The sequence below is a fragment of the Panthera pardus genome, unplaced genomic scaffold (assembly GCF_024362965.1).
Source record: "Panthera pardus isolate Hobbes unplaced genomic scaffold, ASM2436296v1 HiC_scaffold_26, whole genome shotgun sequence".
In the NCBI taxonomy this organism is placed as follows: Eukaryota; Metazoa; Chordata; class Mammalia; order Carnivora; family Felidae; genus Panthera; species Panthera pardus.
Genome location: NW_026526832.1, coordinates 4,028,724 through 4,045,646, shown reverse-complemented (window position 1 = coordinate 4,045,646; position 16,923 = coordinate 4,028,724). Strand labels below are relative to the sequence as shown.

Genomic DNA, 16,923 nt, shown 5'->3' with positions numbered 1-16,923 from the left:
CTACCCAGGTGATTGACCAAGAATGCTGAGTATGGGGCGTCATGGGGAAAGCCCTGGGGGCACCTGGGTGGCTCAGTTGGTTAAGCATCTCACTCTTGATTTTGGCTCAAGTCATGATCTCTCGGTTCAGGGGTTCGAGCCTGCATCAGGCTCTACACTGCACACTCTCTCTCTCTCTCTGCCCCTCCCTTGCTCTCTTTCTCTCTCTCTCCCTGCAAATAAACATTTTTTTTTTTTTAATGGGCAAGTCCTTATCCCAAGAGACAGGCAAATCTGCAGTCATTACCATTTGTTAAATTTGGCAAGGCACTTGAAAAACAAAAACAAAAACTTGAGACCCAATTTAGGGTAAACATATTCTGGAACCTTCTTTCCTATGTCCTGCTGACACTGTGTGTTATGGATATAACACCGTTTGTTATGGATATGGAAGGTTATTTTTTCTTTTATTTTTCTTTTTCTTGTTTTGTTCCTCCCAGGAAGATGTAAGTGGCCGAAGCAGGAGAGTGAGCCCCTTTCTTTTTTCACTTCCCCTTGGTCTCATGCTCAGATTTTTGTTCTCTTCCTCATGACTTCTTTTAAGTCTTCCACCCACCCAGATACTAACCAGAGTTAGGAAATTGTAGCCACATCTCAGGGCTATTATAAAATCACTGAGGTTCCTCCAAAGAAGTGAAGGGCCCAATCAAAAGTAAGGGACTCGGCATGGCTGAGCGTTTTCCTTCCCTTTTCCACCCAAAAGAAAGACAATATTATAAGAAGCCTAGAAAAGAAGGGAAAAAATACCTACAATTCCCAACATCTTAGCACGTTTCATTGGCAGCTTCAGACATTCCCATCACAACTGCTTATTCTGTGCCTACGTGTTTCACAGGCCGGTGCTCACTATCTGTGCACCTATCCACACGCCATTAAAGGTGCTAACATTTCTCAAGCATAAGTAGAGGCCAGCCTATATTTTGCATATATTAATGCAGCAATAGCGTAACAACCATAGGGAGTAGTTACTAACAGAATCTCCGGTGAGGAAACAGAGGCACAGATCAGACAATGGTGGAGGCTGGACTGGCCCCCAGGCTGCAGACCCCCTGTCTTCAGCTCTTCTCTGATAGCGCCATCTCCTGTGCACCCTTCCCAGCAGGGCAGCAGCCTCCAGACTGTTGCCTGTGAATGGCTGCACAGCATCCTCTTGAATGGATCTTGTTCCACATTGATGGGCAATTTCACTCATATTTAATTTTCTGGTATGTGGGATGATTTTTCTAATAATTTTTGGAGGGATGGGATTATCATGTTGCATAAGAGTGAATTCTATAGTTTAAAATAAAAAAAAGGGGGGGTGCCTGGGTGGCTCGGTCAGTTGGGCATCCAATTCTTGATTTTGGCTCAGATCATGATCTCAGGGTCATGAGATTAAGCCCCATGGCAGTCTCCGCACTAGGCATGTAACCTGCTTAAAATTCTCTCTCTCCCACAGTGTGGAGGTTCCTCAAAAAATTAAAAATAGAACTATCCTATGACCCAGCAATTGCACTACTAGATATTTATCTAAAAGATACAGAAATGCTGATTTGAAGGGGCACATGTACCCCAGTGTTTATAGCAGCACTATCAATAATAGCCAAAGTACGGAAAGAGCCCAAATATCCATCGACTGATGAATGGATAAAGAAGATGTGGTATATATATACAATGGAATATTACTTGAGGATCAAAAAGAATGAAATCTTGCCATTTGCAACAATGTGGATGGAACTAGAGTGTATTATGCTCAGTGAAATAAGTCAGTGAGAAAGATAAATATCATATGATTTCATTCATTTGTGGAATTTAAGAAATAAAACAGATGAACATAGGGGAGGGGAAGGAAAAATAAGATAAAAAGAGAGAGGGAGGCAAACCATAAGAGACTCTTAAATACAGAGAACAAACTGAGGGTTGCTGGAGAGGTGGTGAGTGGGGGGATAGACCAAATGGGTGATGGGCATTAAGGAGGGCACTTGTTAGGATGAGTACTGGGTGTTATATGTAAGTGAAGCATCACTAAGTTCCACTCCTAAAATCATTATTACACCATATGTTAACTAACTTGGATTTAAATAAAATTAAAAATAAGATTCTCCCTTTCTCTCTGCCCCTCTGTTCACTCTCGTATACCTAAGTGCCCTCGCTCTCTCTCTCTCTCTCTCTCTTGCCCGCGCGCGCTCTTCCCCCCACCCTCCCCAAAAAAGTAAAAATACACTGGGCTGTTTGATGGCCAAATATCATCTGTCTTTACTTGTGAAGTTTAACTCGCTTCCCCTTTTGGGTCCCTTTGCAAATGTAACCTCTTACTGGATTTTTTTCCTTGAATTGTTGTAGAACAGATAGAGACCATTTATAATCTTTATAATTTTTTTTAATTATCATACAGTATTATAGACTCTTTTTCCATTTTGATGTGCAGTTCTATCAATTTTAACACATGAATAGATCCATCTTCACAGTCAGGATACAGAACAGCTTCATCACCCAAAAACACCTCCTCCTGCTACCCCTTTTGTAGTGATGCTGTGCCCCCATGGCTAATTCCAGGTAGCCATTCATCTGTTCTCCATTACTATAGTTTTGTCTTTTTTTTTTTTTAATTTTTTTTTTAACGTTTTATTTATTTTTGAGACAGAGACAGAGCATGAACGGGGGAGGGGCAGAGACAGAGGGAGACACAGAATCGGAAGCAGGCTCCGGGCTCTGAGCCATCAGCCCGGAGCCCGACGCGGGGCTCGAACTCACGGACCGCCACGGACCGCGAGATTGTGACCTGAGCCGAAGTCGGACGCTTAACCGACTGAGCCACCCAGGCGCCCCTAGTTTTGTCTTTTTGAAAATGTTCTATGAATGGAATCATACAGTTTGGAACCCAGTTAGAAAATGAACAAGGGGCACCTGGGTGGCTCAGTCGGTTAATCGTCTGGCTCCTGATTTCAGCTCAGGTCATGATCTCACTGTGAGAGCGAGCCCTGAGTTGGGCTCTGCACTGAGGGCGAGGAGCCTGCTTGGGATTCTCTCTCCCTCTCTCTCTGCCCCTCCCCCACTCATGCTTGCTCACATGCTCTCTCTCATTCTCTCAAAATAAATAAATAAATATTTACAAAATAAAATAAAATAGGGGTGCCTGCATGGCTCAGTCGGTTAAGCATTTGACTCTTGATTTTGGCTCAGGTCATGATCTCAGGGTTTGTGTAATCGAGCCCCATGTGGGGATTCTTTCTCTCCCTCTCTCTCTGCCCCTCCCCCACTTGCGTGTGCACACTCTCTCTGTTTCAACAATGAACTAAATAATTAATTCATCAAGCAAAAGACTTTGACACTCACCAAAGAGGATATAAAGATGGCAGATAAACCCAAGAAAAGATGCTCAGCATCATTAATCATTTAGAGACCTGTAAATAAAAGCCATGATAAGGTGTCACTACCCACCTATCAGAGCAGCTTACAACCAAATCAAACCCAGCCAAAAAACTACTAATACCACGTGCTAACAAGAACGCAGAACAACTGAATCTTTCATACACTGCTGATGGGAATGCACAATTCCAGAGTACAGCCGCTCTGGAAAAGAATTTAGAAGTTTCTTATAAAACATGGTGTTTTTTTTTTTAATTTTTTTTTTCAACGTTTATTTTTTATTTTTGGGACAGAGAGAGACAGAGCATGAACGGGGGAGGGGCAGAGAGAGAGGGAGACACAGAATCGGAAACAGTTTCCAGGCTCCGAGCCATCAGCCCAGAGCCCGACGCGGGGCTCGAACTCACGGACCGTGAGATCGTGACCTGGCTGAAGTCGGACGCTTAACCGACTGCGCCGCCCAGGCGCCCCTAAAACATGGTGTTTTATAGCAACTTCATCCATACTTGCCAAAAACTGGACACAGCCCATGTGTCCCTCAGCAGCTGACTGTGCAAGCAAAGTAGGTACATCCATACAATAGAAGATACACGTCAATAAAACAAGGAACGCAGTATTGATACGGGCAACGACCTAAATAGATCTCAAAGGCGTAATGCTGAGTAAGGAAGCCCAGAGGTGGGACAGCTGCAGAGTTGGTCAGCTGTACCTTGAAGGACAGCATCAAGTGTCCACGGTTGTTTCACCTTTCTGCTTTTTCAGCTACTGCTGTCCCTCCACGTGTTATGACGGTGACATGGCTCCAGGCATGACATCCTTACCCATCAGCCTCTGGAGACAAAAAGAGAAATCTGTCTTCTCTCTTTCCTCTTCCCCCTTGTCTTTCTTTCCCTGGAAGAGTGATTGTTTTTTTCTTTTGGTAACAACTTTACTGAGATATAATTCAAACACCGTACAGTTCTGCCATTTAAAGCGTACAACTCAATGGTGTTCAGTACGTTCACAGGGTTTTGCAGCCATCACCACAATAAACTGTAGAGTGCTTTCATCACCTAACAAAAAGTCCCATACCCTTTAGCAATCACTTCCCAATCTCACCTCCCTGCCTTGTTTCCAGCTCTAAGCAAGCTGCTGTCTCTCTCGTTACCTATTTCCATTTCAATGGAACCATAATTTGTGGTCTTTTGTATCTTTCACTGAGCCTGATGTTTTCAAGGTTCATCCACGTGGTAGCTTGTATCAGTACTTCATTACTTTGTAAGGGCAAATAATTCTCCATTGTATAGATATATGATGTCGTTTATCTCTTGATCTATTGATGGACATTTGGGTTGTTTCCACTTTTTGACTTGTAGGAATAATTCTAAGAATTTTATACTTGAGCGCTTACATTTAGGTCATTGATTCATTTTGAGTTAATTTTGTATATGATTTCAGGCTGGGGTCCAATTTCACTCTCTAGCATATCCCACTCACTGGTCCCAGCACCACCTGTTGAAAAGACCACTCTTTCCCCCACTGAATGATCTCGGCACTCTGTTGAAAGTCATTTGACCATATATTCATGTGTTTATTTCTAGACTCTCGATTCTGTTTCGTTGCTCTGTGTATCTGTCCTTATGCTGGTGTCTCATTATCATGATTATAGTCGCTTTATAGTAAATTTTGAAATCAGTAAATATGAAGTCTTCCAACTTTGGTTTTCTTATTCAAGCTTGTTCTGCATATTCTGAGCTCTTGAAGTTTCATATGAATTTTAGGATCAGCTTGTCAATTTCTACACAAGCCAGCTGGGATTCTGATAGGGTTTATGTTGAATCTACAGATCAATTTGGGGAGTATTGCTATCATAACAATATTAAGTCTTCTGATCCATGAACACAGGATATCTTTCCATTTATTTAGATCTACTTCGATTTCTTTCAATGTCTCGTAATTGTCAGAGTATGAGTTTTGCACTTCCTCTGTTAAATTTATTGCTGAGTAATTTTAATTCTTCTTAGTTGAAAATGATTTCTTTTTTTAATTACCCTTTTTTTATTTTCTTTTTAATTTTTTGTAACGTTTATTTATTTTTGAGAGAAAGAGACAGAACACAAGCAGCGTAGGGACAGAGAGAGAGGGAGACCTAGAATCCAAAGCCAGTGAGATCAAGACCTGAGCCGAAGTAGGATGCTTAACTGTCTGAGGCACCCAGATGCCCTTAATTACTCTTTAAAAAAATGTTTATTTATGCATTTTGAGAGAGAGAGAGAAAGAGCAGGGGAGGGGCAGAGAGAAAGGGAGAATCCCAAGTAGGCTCTGCACTGTCAGTGTAGAGCCTGATGCAGGGCTTGAACTCACAGACCATGAGATCATGACCTGAGCCAAAATCAAGAGTCAGAGGCTTAACCAACAGAGCCACCCAGGTACCCCAGTGAAATGGTTTTCTTAATTTTATTTTCGGATTGACCATTGGCAGTGTATAGAAATACAGTTAATTTTTGTATCTTAATTGTATATCCTGTAACCTTGTTAAACTTATTTCTTAGTTCTACCACACAGTTATCTTTTAAATGACTTTTGGTCATAATCTACAAGAAGAACATAAATGTTCTAGGAAAAAATAACACAAATGAATAGTACCTAATATTCATTACAGCTTCACAGTGTCAGCAGGATTTTATGTCTCGTAGCATCCAAATCCTTTCCTGGAAACTATCATCCAGAAAATCACATGCCTCAAATGTATAGAATAGAGGCAAAAGACTTTCATGCCTGATTTGTTTACACTTTTTTTTTAATTTTTATTTTTTTATTTTTTTTTTTTTTATTTGAGAGAGAGAGGCAGAGTGCAAGCCAGGGAGAGACAGAGAGAGAGACAGACACAGAATCTGAAGCAGGCTCCAGGCTCTGAGCTGTCAGCACAGAGCCTGACACGGGGCTCAAACTCACAGACTGAGATTATGACCTGAGCCAAAGTCAGACGCTTAACTGACTGAGCCACCCAGCCACCCCTGTTTACACTTTTTTTGTTTACATTTTTTTTAACAACTCCAGTATGTAAGAGTAAAGAATGATTAAAGCATATTATTATATATACAGAATGTGATTAACACGTATCTTTGCTGGGAAATATAAACCATGGAATCATTAAAAATTCAGTGTCTTCATGAATACCACTTTGGAAGACTCATGTTCCATAGAGAATAAACCATGATAAATCCAAAGCTTTGGGGAGGCTATGTCATGGATGGACCCATTCATGACTGCCAGGAACCTGTGGTTTTCTTTGGGGCCCTGACTGGGCTAAGACATTTATTTATAGCATAGAAGTCTTCATCAGTCATCACCCTCATCGTGAATTCCATCGTGGCAGGGTTTCTAACATAGCCATGAAGTCTGATTTTTACAGGATAGACTGTTGAAACTTACAGGAGGGCTCTAGAGAAACAAAAATGAAAAGCCCCAAATACTTTCTTGTGGTCCTTTGGTGCTATGATAAGAGGCAAAGACTATCCTAATTTCTGTCTGGAAGAAAAGTATCTTTCCAGACATTTCAAGGTAAGATGATAGCATATGGGTGCATAATTGGAAACAGCTCCTTGTAGGTGGGCTTTTTGTCCCTCCCCCACTGAAAGCAGACCACCCCTCTTTTCCCCTCTTTTCCTGGCATAGGTGCTCTGCCCCACTGCCATTCCAAAGGACACAAAGAATTCCATTTTATCTCATAACTTGCAAAAAGAATGTTATTCACTGTCAATATTTGTATTTTATTTATTTATTATTTTATTATTTATTATTTGTTTTATTTTATTTTAGACAGGGGTGTGGAGTGTGAGCAGGGAAGAGAGGCAGAGGAAGAGAGAGATAAAGAAAATCTCTAGCAGGCTCCATGGTCAGCATGGAGCCCGACTTGGGACTTGATCTCATGACCATGAGATCATGACCTGAGCCGAAATCAAGAGTCGGGCACTTAACCAACTGAGCCACCCGGGTGTCCCTCACCGTCAATATTTTTAAAGACAGAAAGAATGTGAAATTTGCCAAGAGGTTTTATAGTTTGTTGTTGTTGTTGTTGTTGTTATTCCTTTTTTAAAAACCGTTTTTTAAAATATTTTTAATGTTTATTTATCTTTGAGAGAGAGATAGCGTGAGTTGGGGAGGGGCAGAGAGAGAGGGGTACAGAAGATCCAAAGCCAGAGCAGGCCATGCTGACAGCAGAGAGCCCCATGCGGGGTTCAAACTCATGAACGGTGAGATCATGACCTAAGCCAAAATTGGACACTTAGCGGTGAGATTATAACCTGAGCCAAAGTTGGATGCTTAACTGACTGAGCCATCTAGGCGCCCCTTAAAACCTTATTTGTGAAAAAAATGATGTGGGAATTAAAGGTGTGTTTCCTTGCTTCAGGGCCCAACTTTTAAGAAATATAAACACTGGGGTGCCTGGGTGGCTCAGTCAGTTGGGCGTCCGACTTCAGCTCAGGTCACGATCTCACGGTCCGTGAGTTCGAGCCCCGTGTCGGGCTCTGTGCTGACAGCTCAGAGCCTGGAGCCTGTTTCAGATTCTGTGTCTCCCTCTCTCTCTGACCTTCCCCCATTCATGCTCTGTCTCTCTCTGTCTCAAAAATGAATAAATGTTAAAAAATAAAAATTAAAAAAAAAAGAAATATAAACACTATTTTCCCACTTCCGGTGGAAATAACTCTCCAAGTTTTCCTTTTATAAAAAAGACTTTGTCTTCTTGTTTCTTCCCCCTTCCCCCACCCCCAGCACATTCCGCTGCAGACACTACTGAAGTTCATGGTGGACATTGCCCAGGGGATGGAGTATCTGAGCAACAGGAATTTTCTTCATCGAGATTTAGCTGCTCGAAATTGCATGTAAGAGCCCTGGTCCGACTTGGAAGGGGTTAGACCTCATCATGTTAGACATTTGGGGGGACAGGGTAGGAATAGGGGGTGGCCTGTTGCTATGAAAATATGGAGGAAGGGCAGATTTGGGAGGGGAGCGTGTGGCTGGCTCTAGAGATGGGATTTCTATGGTTCTGCTGTAAAACTGGGTCTTTTCACAATTTCTGCTTCCAAGAGTCTGGTTGACTTCTAAGACTTTCATCTGTGATTCCTTTTTTATTTTTGCACTCTCAGCTTGGAGTGTGTGCTACTTCTGATCTTTGTGATCCTTCCCCCTTGCCATCGGCTAGTTTTGGACCCAGAGTTATATGTAAGTCAGCTAATCCTGGAGACAGTAAGGAAATTGATAAAGGTTTTGCCCCTCAAGTTTCATGATGCCTCCTTGTGCATATGTACTGTGAACCCGCACCAAAGCTTTCCTTTTGCAGCAGATAAGGACTTCTATGAAAACTGTGAACTCGAGTTCCTCTACCTCTTCATCCTGCTTCAGCAGAGTCGTTATCTGCTGTAAATCTTCAAGAATAATAACTAGTTCTTGATTTTAAGTTTATTATTGCAAAATGAGAGAGTGTTCCTTAAATGTATTGCTGTTATTTGTTTTTCTGGGCTGCAGATGGGGCCCCCTCACTCCTTACCTAGCCTCCCACCGGCCCCCTACCACCTGCACCTCATTTTTGAAAACCCAGAAGGGGCTTGTTTGTGTTTCTTAAGTAATTTTTTCTGCCATGGAGGGAAAATCATGAAAAGCTCTCTTTGCCCTTCCTATTTGCTTCATGTTTTTCCCATCAGGTAAGGTGATCAGCTATCCTCTTTGCCTGAGACTGAGAGATTTCCCAGGACATCGGACTTGTCAGTTTTAAAAATCAGTGCCAGGCAGACAGGAACAAGGCAGTTACCCCACCTCCAGACCACTCATCTCTCCCCCTCTTTCTCCTTCCTCTTGTCTAGGATCTGCCTTAACAACTTGGGCTCTAAATGCAATTGCATCCCTTTCTACGTGCAGTTAATTCCTCAAGTACCACCTGGCTACCTTAGCAGGAAGTCCAGGGTCCCCCTCTTAGAGCTTGTACTTCCCCAACTCCCTCAAAGTGGCAGGAGCAGTGCTGCCTCCAGCAGGACGGCCAGTGGGCACTGGATGAGTCCCCCTGGGGGCCCTGGGTTTGGGCTGCTGCTCTCTCTCTCCTGTGCACCATCTGTTCCCTGCACACGGCTCCACCCTCTGTGCACAGATCCCCACACGGACCGCAGGGGGTGCAAGGTCATAACTCTTCTGACGCCCCCGGCACTGGCTCTGCCATTGGTCCCAGAGCAGGACCCTCACAAGCTGATGGGGTCTTTCAGTTACTTATCATAAATGTTTCAGCTGCATCTGGTTTAGGCTTTGCCTCGGAGGTCGCTGAAGGCACGAACTCGCTCTCTGTAGGTTACGAGATGATATGACCGTCTGTGTCGCGGACTTTGGCCTTTCTAAGAAGATTTACAGCGGCGATTACTACCGCCAAGGCCGCATCGCCAAGATGCCTGTGAAATGGATTGCCATAGAGAGTCTGGCAGACCGAGTCTATACAAGTAAAAGTGACGTGGTACGTACAGAGTTTTGACGTGGAGCCCCACGTGGCAAAGATGAAGGGTCACGGAAAGGAATGACTTACACCAGTTTGGCAAGACATTTTACTTCTGATTAACCGAGGATTGGGAGCATGGTCACACCTCCTATTTACTGCTAGATGCTCTTCCTTAACTGGAACACTAGATTCCGGTGAAGCAGCTTGACCTTCAGAAGATCTGTCTTTGCCCAGGCCTTTCATTTATTCCCATCTTTTTTTTTTTTTTTTTTTTTTTTTTTGTGCTACAATATAGTGACTTACTGACCACCACGAAGATATGTCATATTCACATTAAATTGAATGGGTTCATCCGATGGCTCTTTGGAAGCAAAAGGTGCTGTGTACAGGCACCTGGGTGGCTCAGTCGGTTAAGCGTCCGACAGTGACTTGGGTCAAGATCTCACGGTTCTGGAGTTCAGGCCCCGCGTCGGGTTCCGTGCTGACGCCTCGGAACCTGGAGCCTGCTTCAGACTCTGTGTCTTCCTCCCTCCCTCTCTCTGTCCCTCCCCTGCTCATGCTCTGTCTCAAAAATAAACATTAAAAATTTTCAAAATAAATAAATAAAAGGTGCTGTGTAATTATACCCTTCCCCAGAGACTGGGAAGAGAAGACACCTGACAACAGCAGTGGAGCAGAGCATTACACAGAGAGAGAGAGAGAAAGAGAGAAGGCTCTATCTCTCTTTGTCACAACAGCTTTTATGCAACTGGGCAAGCGTGGCTCTCTGACCCCCTGGTTCTTGCCGCGTCGGGAGAGCAGCATGTCCCTGGCATAATTGTCAGCTTTGTGCACCACCATCGGGCTTTAAGGAAATGACCTTTCTAAATGAAAAAGTCCATTCAGCCTCTCTGAAAAGACTCGCGTCCTAACTTGTTGTTGCTTTGTTCTCAGTGGGCATTTGGCGTGACCATGTGGGAAATAGCAACACGGGGAATGACTCCGTACCCCGGCGTCCAGAACCACGAAATGTATGACTACCTGCTCCACGGCCACAGGCTGAAGCAGCCCGAGGACTGCCTGGCCGAACTGTAAGTGAGCTTCTTGGTGACGCGGGGCACTCTGCACGGGCCGCTCGGCTGGCTCCGGGAAGCCCGGGGAGCCGGCGTGTGCGCCTCTCCGGGGAGCCTGCACGTGCCCTGAGGTCCATAAGCACCGGTAGGAGATCTGTCCTGTAGACCAGTAGGTTGACTCTGTAGTGCATGAGGGCACCTGTGTGATTACCTGCCCTCTCACAGCGGCAGTTTCCCTTCTGTGCGGCATTTCCGACAAACCCCATCGTTTGTGACATTGATTGTGACTGACCACAATCGTATCTCCAGTCAGGAAATCTGGAAGCCTGAGCCCGTGACACTGAGGTCAGCCTGGTCCTCGGACTTGCTGGGGAGATAGTCTAGCAAAGAGATTCCTCAGCACGGTGCCCGGAGATCGCGATTCTGTTGGTACAGAGCGGGCCCAGAAATGCATGTTTTAAAAAACCAACCCTGCGAAACGGGGCGCCTGGGTGGCCCGGTCGGCTAAGCATCCAACTTTGGCTCAGGTCACGATCTCGCGGCTCGTGAGTTCGAGCCCCGCGTCCGGGCTCTGCGCTGACAGCTCGGAGCCTGGAGCCTGCTTCGGATTCTGTGTCTTCCTCTCTCTCTGCCCCTTCCCCACTCACGCTCTGTCCCTCAAAAATGAATAATCGTTAAAAAAAAAAAATCTTTTTAAATAAATAAATAAATAAAATAAAACCTGCCCTGGGAGACTGTGCCCCTGAGGGGCCCCGGCTCCAACGTGTGGGACCACAGCGCACATCTATCCTGACAGGCCCTCTCTCTTCAGGGTGGGCACTATGGGAAGAGGCCCAGGAGTTGCAGTCAGATACAGGCCTCCGCCTCCCAACCAGCCACATGTGTGGCCATCACAACTGACTTGACCTCCCTGTGCCTTATTATCCGCCACAAAAAAAAAAAGTAGAGTCACATATTCTTCGGAGAGGGATTGGGAAGAAAAGTTGCAGAAGATAATGGGTGGCATGCTTAGCCTGCGGGAGTGTCTCATCATGGTACCCATTATTAGTAGCATCATTGGTGGTTTGAACCTTCCTGATGTGGAGTCTCCTCCCAACACAACAGGGGTCACGGGCCTAGAGAGGGCACTTTCACCGTGGTTAGCGAGAACGCTGCTGTGTCACGGGACACCATGATGCCTCCCAGGGCCCCTCCCCCTCCCCCTCCCAGGTCCCTCCCCCCTCCCCCTCCCCCTCCACATACACTCTGGCCCTGCTTCCTCAACACGGGTGACAGGGCCCAGGCCAGTCTGCATGCAGGCCTCCTAGATCCCATCCAAGCCAAACAGAAGGAAACTTTGTTGATCCCTCACCCTGCTTTGTGGGGGTGGCGGTGGTTGTCATTGTGGCTGTAAGTATATAACATTAAGAACAGACACAAAAAAAATCAGCCCTTGAGAAATACCACGAAATCCTAATTAAATTACATTTGGGGTTTCATGGTAGTTTTTAAAGGGAGCACGTTAACGAAACATTTGCTTCTGAAAATGAGGAAGCAGTCTCAGCCAAACATTATTGAATGAAGAGTTTTGTCTCCGTGTCTTTCTTCGCTTCGCTTGTGCTCCCAAAGAGGTTCGTATTTGCAGAGATTATCTGGGGTCTTAGCAAGGTCTAAGCTGCTGTCACATGGTGGTTTTGAGAGATTTCACGTAGAGCCAAATGGGGAATGCTGAGCCGCTTTTCTGTAAGAACTTTTTTTTAAATGTTTATTTACTTTTGAAAGAGCTAGAGAGTGCAAGTGGGGGAGGGGCAAAGAGAGGAGGACAGAGGATCCAAAGCAGGCTCTGTGCTGACGGCAGCGAGCCCGATGTGGGGCTTGAACTCACGAACTGCGAGATCATGACCCGAGCCGAAGTCAGACACTCGACCCACTGAGCCACCCAGGCGCCCCTTCTGTGAGAGCTTTTAGAGGAAAGAGCCTTAGACGCTGCATGTCGGGGAAGTCAGGCAAAGCGGATGACTCCATGGTCCCCATGCTGCAGGCTTGTGGGGTCTCTGGTGGACCTTCTTGCCACGTCCCCTCTTGCATCTGATGCTGGAGAACAGTGTCTCCCAAAGAGGCCTCTGTGTTTACATATCTGCACGTTTTCTTTTAAAAATGAACATATACCTCTGAGCTTCTCCATGTTTGCTGTCTAACCTTAGTTGAGATGAGCTCACTCCTGTGTTTAGTGGCCCCTTGGTCTTTTTAAACTCAACTCCGAGTAGGATAACAATGTAAATAACAGAGGGCACTTTGTGCTCTCTAATCCTGCCCCCCCCCCACCCCGAGGACCACCTCTTCCCACAGCATCACCCCCACCTGTGAATGACTAAGCCCTGCTCCCCAGTCGCCTACATGGGACATTTCCTTAGCTGAGCTCATGGCCTCCCAGCGGCAGCCCTCAGGGCACCCCCTACCAGCTGACCAGTTTGGTTCATGGCACTTACACTGATTCCCCTCGTCTTCCAGAGTGACACCTGGGAGCCACCTTGTTCTTTCTTTATCCTACCGATATCCTTCAGAGCCCCCCTCCATTCCTACCCCTCACACCATCAAACCATGGAAGACCAGAGCTGGCCAGCAACTGGGGCCACCTACTTCCACTTTCCCTTCACACATGTGGACACAGTGGCCCAGTGACATCCCAGTGCATTTAAGTGATGAGCGGGTTAGGGTCATTGTTGTTTCCTATGGAATCGCACAGGCCCTTTTGTCTCCTGTCTCGTTTTTTTCCTTACCCCCAGGCTCCTACCACATCCTTTGAGTGGCAAGCAAAGCCATCTTTCTGAAATTAGTCTGATCATGGGATGCCCTAAAGATCATCGTTCTGTGTACCCCATTGCCCATAGGGCAAAAACGGACCCATGACAGGCAGGGTGGCTGAATGGTTAAGAACGTGATCAGTGGTGCTAGATACTCCTTGAGTTGGGCCACAGCCTCACCCTCAACCTGGGGCCAAATATCACCCTCTCAGTGTCCTCGTCTGTAAAATGGGGATATTAGTACCTGCGTGGCAGGGTCATGCTGGTTGAGCAAGCTAATATCTATACAGGTACTTCACAGGACGGCCATAGGGTACAGAACAGAAACAAAAGGTCGGCAATTATTATTTTTACTGAAGCAGGTTGTCATGGACAAGAACAGGGGCCCTGGGGTTGGGCAGACTTGAAGCTGCCACTGACAGCGTGACTTCAATGAGTCCCTCTCCTCTCCAAGCCTCTGTAGCCTCATATGTGAGTGGAAATGCACTTCTCCACAGAGCTGCTATTGATCGAGCAACATCAGAGGGTCGCGGCCCATTAGCCTTACACACAGCTGGCACTTGCTGAGGTGTCATCCACATCAGCAGCCCTGAAGCTGTGGCCACCCAGCATCAGGGGCTGTCACTGCCCGAGGCTCACCTGCCGCTGTCACAGCACCGCCTCATTCTGTCCACACCTGACCACCCCGACCCGCACCTCCCAGGGCCTGGAATGACAGCAGGTGAAGAGCCGGCCCTGACTTGTACCTGCCGCTCATCTATCTCCTCCAAGGACCCCGGTTCACACCCACCTTCTCCCTCTCAGAAACCTTGCTTTACTTCCCAATCAGTCAGTCCCTCCGCTTCTACCTGGGGCAGCCTAGGCCCTGAGCAGGAGAGAGATGGGAGAGATGGGGGTTGGCTGGCTGAGTTAGGATCAGACCGTGGCTCAGTGCTGTAGAGAGACACGTGCTGCTTAGGAGACTCCCGCCTTCCGAGCATCATTTCCCTGAGGAGACTGGAAACGCCGTGCTCAGCTTCAGAGCCAGGGACAAAGCAGGTGCTTGACACATACGATGAATTCAAGCATTTATAAATTTAACAAATTTGCATGATTGCATCTTTTTAAACTCCTTTTTTAAATAGTGGTACAATTCACATAATGTAACCATGTGTAAGTGTGCAGTTCAGTAGGGTTAAGGGCATCCATCTCTCCAAGCCTCTTCTCATCTGATGAAACGGAAAATCTGTACCCATGAAACAACTCCCCCCTTCTCCCCTGCTTCAGCCCCTGGCAACCAATAGGAGTATCTCTTTTATAAAATCTCAGTCGAAAAACAAAAGGGACCATTTACAAAGGCAACTACCAAACTATTTTTTCTTTCGTCCACAAAATTGAAATTACTAAACATCACAGTCCCCGTTACTCTCCAGGCCAAGGCTCTCTCTCTTGCTCCTTTCCTTGGTCCACTCATACAGCATTGCCCTTTTAGGGGAGCAGCTTAGACCATATACATGCTCACATGACTGTAAAAGCCATAGCCCTATTTTTAGGTATTTCACAAAGTACTGAAAGTAATAACAATAATAATAATAAGTTTCAAAGTGACATTGTTACTTTGCCACATGAAAAAATGATAGATTATTGAAATGCTTTCTCCTAAGACCTGGAATAAATGAAAATAAATTAACACAGCGCCTTGGTGAAGTAATGGAAAGGAGAGTATGTCTCCATGGACAGAATTCCTCCAAGCTCATCTCAGAGTGTCAACAATCCAGGCTTTGTGGGGGGAATAAAGGAAGTCGTGCAAATTGATTTATACCATAAAAACCTCAAAAGTGGAAACAAAAACTGTTTGCCTTGTCTAAGTGACCATCTACTGAAGGTAAAACACGGAGAGTATAAAGCACTCCTCACTCAGCCTGAGGATCCAAGTGAGGATTGGGATTATCAGAGGAATGTGCCCCTGCTGTGACCTTACTGTTCTGTGTTCAGAGCCGGCCCTTGATGGAGGCTGAAAAAGCAAACAAATGAAAGATAATGTTATATGCCTACATAAATGAGATCTGGACGTGTCTGTGAAGTACCACAAGCCAGCAGAATTAGTCAAAGGATCTATATTATGTGTTCAGTGTAAATATGGGAATTGCATTTTTTTATTTTTTTAATGTTGATTTTGTTTTTAATTTTGAATGGTTATTTTTGAAAGAGAAAGAGAGAGACAGAGCGCAAGCGGGGGAGGGGCAGAGAGAGAGAGAGAGAGAGGGAGACACAGAATCCAAAGCAGGTTCCGGGCTCCAAGGCGTCAGCACAGACCCCAACGTGGGGCCTGAACCTATGAGCCGAGAGATCATGGCCTGAGCTGAAGTCGGACACTTAATCGACTGAGCCACCCAGGTGCCCCAGTGTTTATTTATTTTTGAGAGAGAGAGAACACAAGCAGGGGAGGGGCAGAGACAGAAAGAGACACAGAATCTGAAGCAGGCTCTAGGCTCTGAGCTGTCAGCATAGAGCCCGATGTGGGGCTTGAACCTATGAGCCAAGAGATCGTGACCTGAGCCGAAGTCAGATGCTTAACCAACTGAGCCACCCAGGCACCCTGGGAATTACATATTTATGTTCACAACATCGCATCAACTACGTGTGTCAGATTATTTAAATTTGGGTTGTTTTCTTATCTAGTGACATGAATATGAATTTCTCAAAACAGGAAAGAATCAAAATGAAATGATGGTATAACTCCCTCTTCATCTCCGGCCAATGGTTCCTCATTCAGTCATCTCTTTGTTTTGTTGTGCTCATGTAAATGTCCCTCCACTGTAAGTCTTAGTTATATCAGACACTGGAAATGAAAAAACCAGAGAGTTGTCTGTACAGAACACAACAGAGGGGTCATGAGCACCTGGGAATAGGAGTTGTCCAGCTGGAGGCTGGTCCCCATACTGCCCCTGCTGCCCACAGAGCCATGGCATCTGTAACATCCCTGAGTCCACTCTCATTTTTATTGCAAAGCAACAATGACAGGGCTGTCGAGAAGACTAAATATAGTGATACACAACCCCGAGCCCCGTGAGGCACACATCCTTCACCTTCCCCCTCCCTCACCCCCTGGCCTCTTTAGCCCTTGCCCCAGGGCCCTTCTAACTCAGTCCTCCTGGTTACAAACCCAATCTGATGGTATGGAACTGGGGTCAGCACGCTTTTTCTGTAAAGTGCCAAATAAATACATTCAGTTTTGCAGGCCATATGGTTTTTGTAGCAA

At 45.6% G+C, this 16,923-nt stretch overlaps 1 protein-coding gene across 2 annotated transcripts in view; it reads left to right on the top strand.

Moving 5' to 3' along the window:
- MERTK (MER proto-oncogene, tyrosine kinase) overlaps positions 1-16,923 on the top strand; it is a 126,305-nt gene that overhangs the window by 96,092 nt on the left and 13,290 nt on the right. For both annotated transcript variants that reach the window (XM_019445225.2, XM_019445210.2), the window contains exons 16-18: positions 8,143-8,252; positions 9,706-9,865; positions 10,781-10,917. In XM_019445225.2, the coding sequence (XP_019300770.1) occupies positions 8,143-8,252; positions 9,706-9,865; positions 10,781-10,917 (407 nt within the window). The remainder of the gene's footprint in view (positions 1-8,142; positions 8,253-9,705; positions 9,866-10,780; positions 10,918-16,923) is intronic.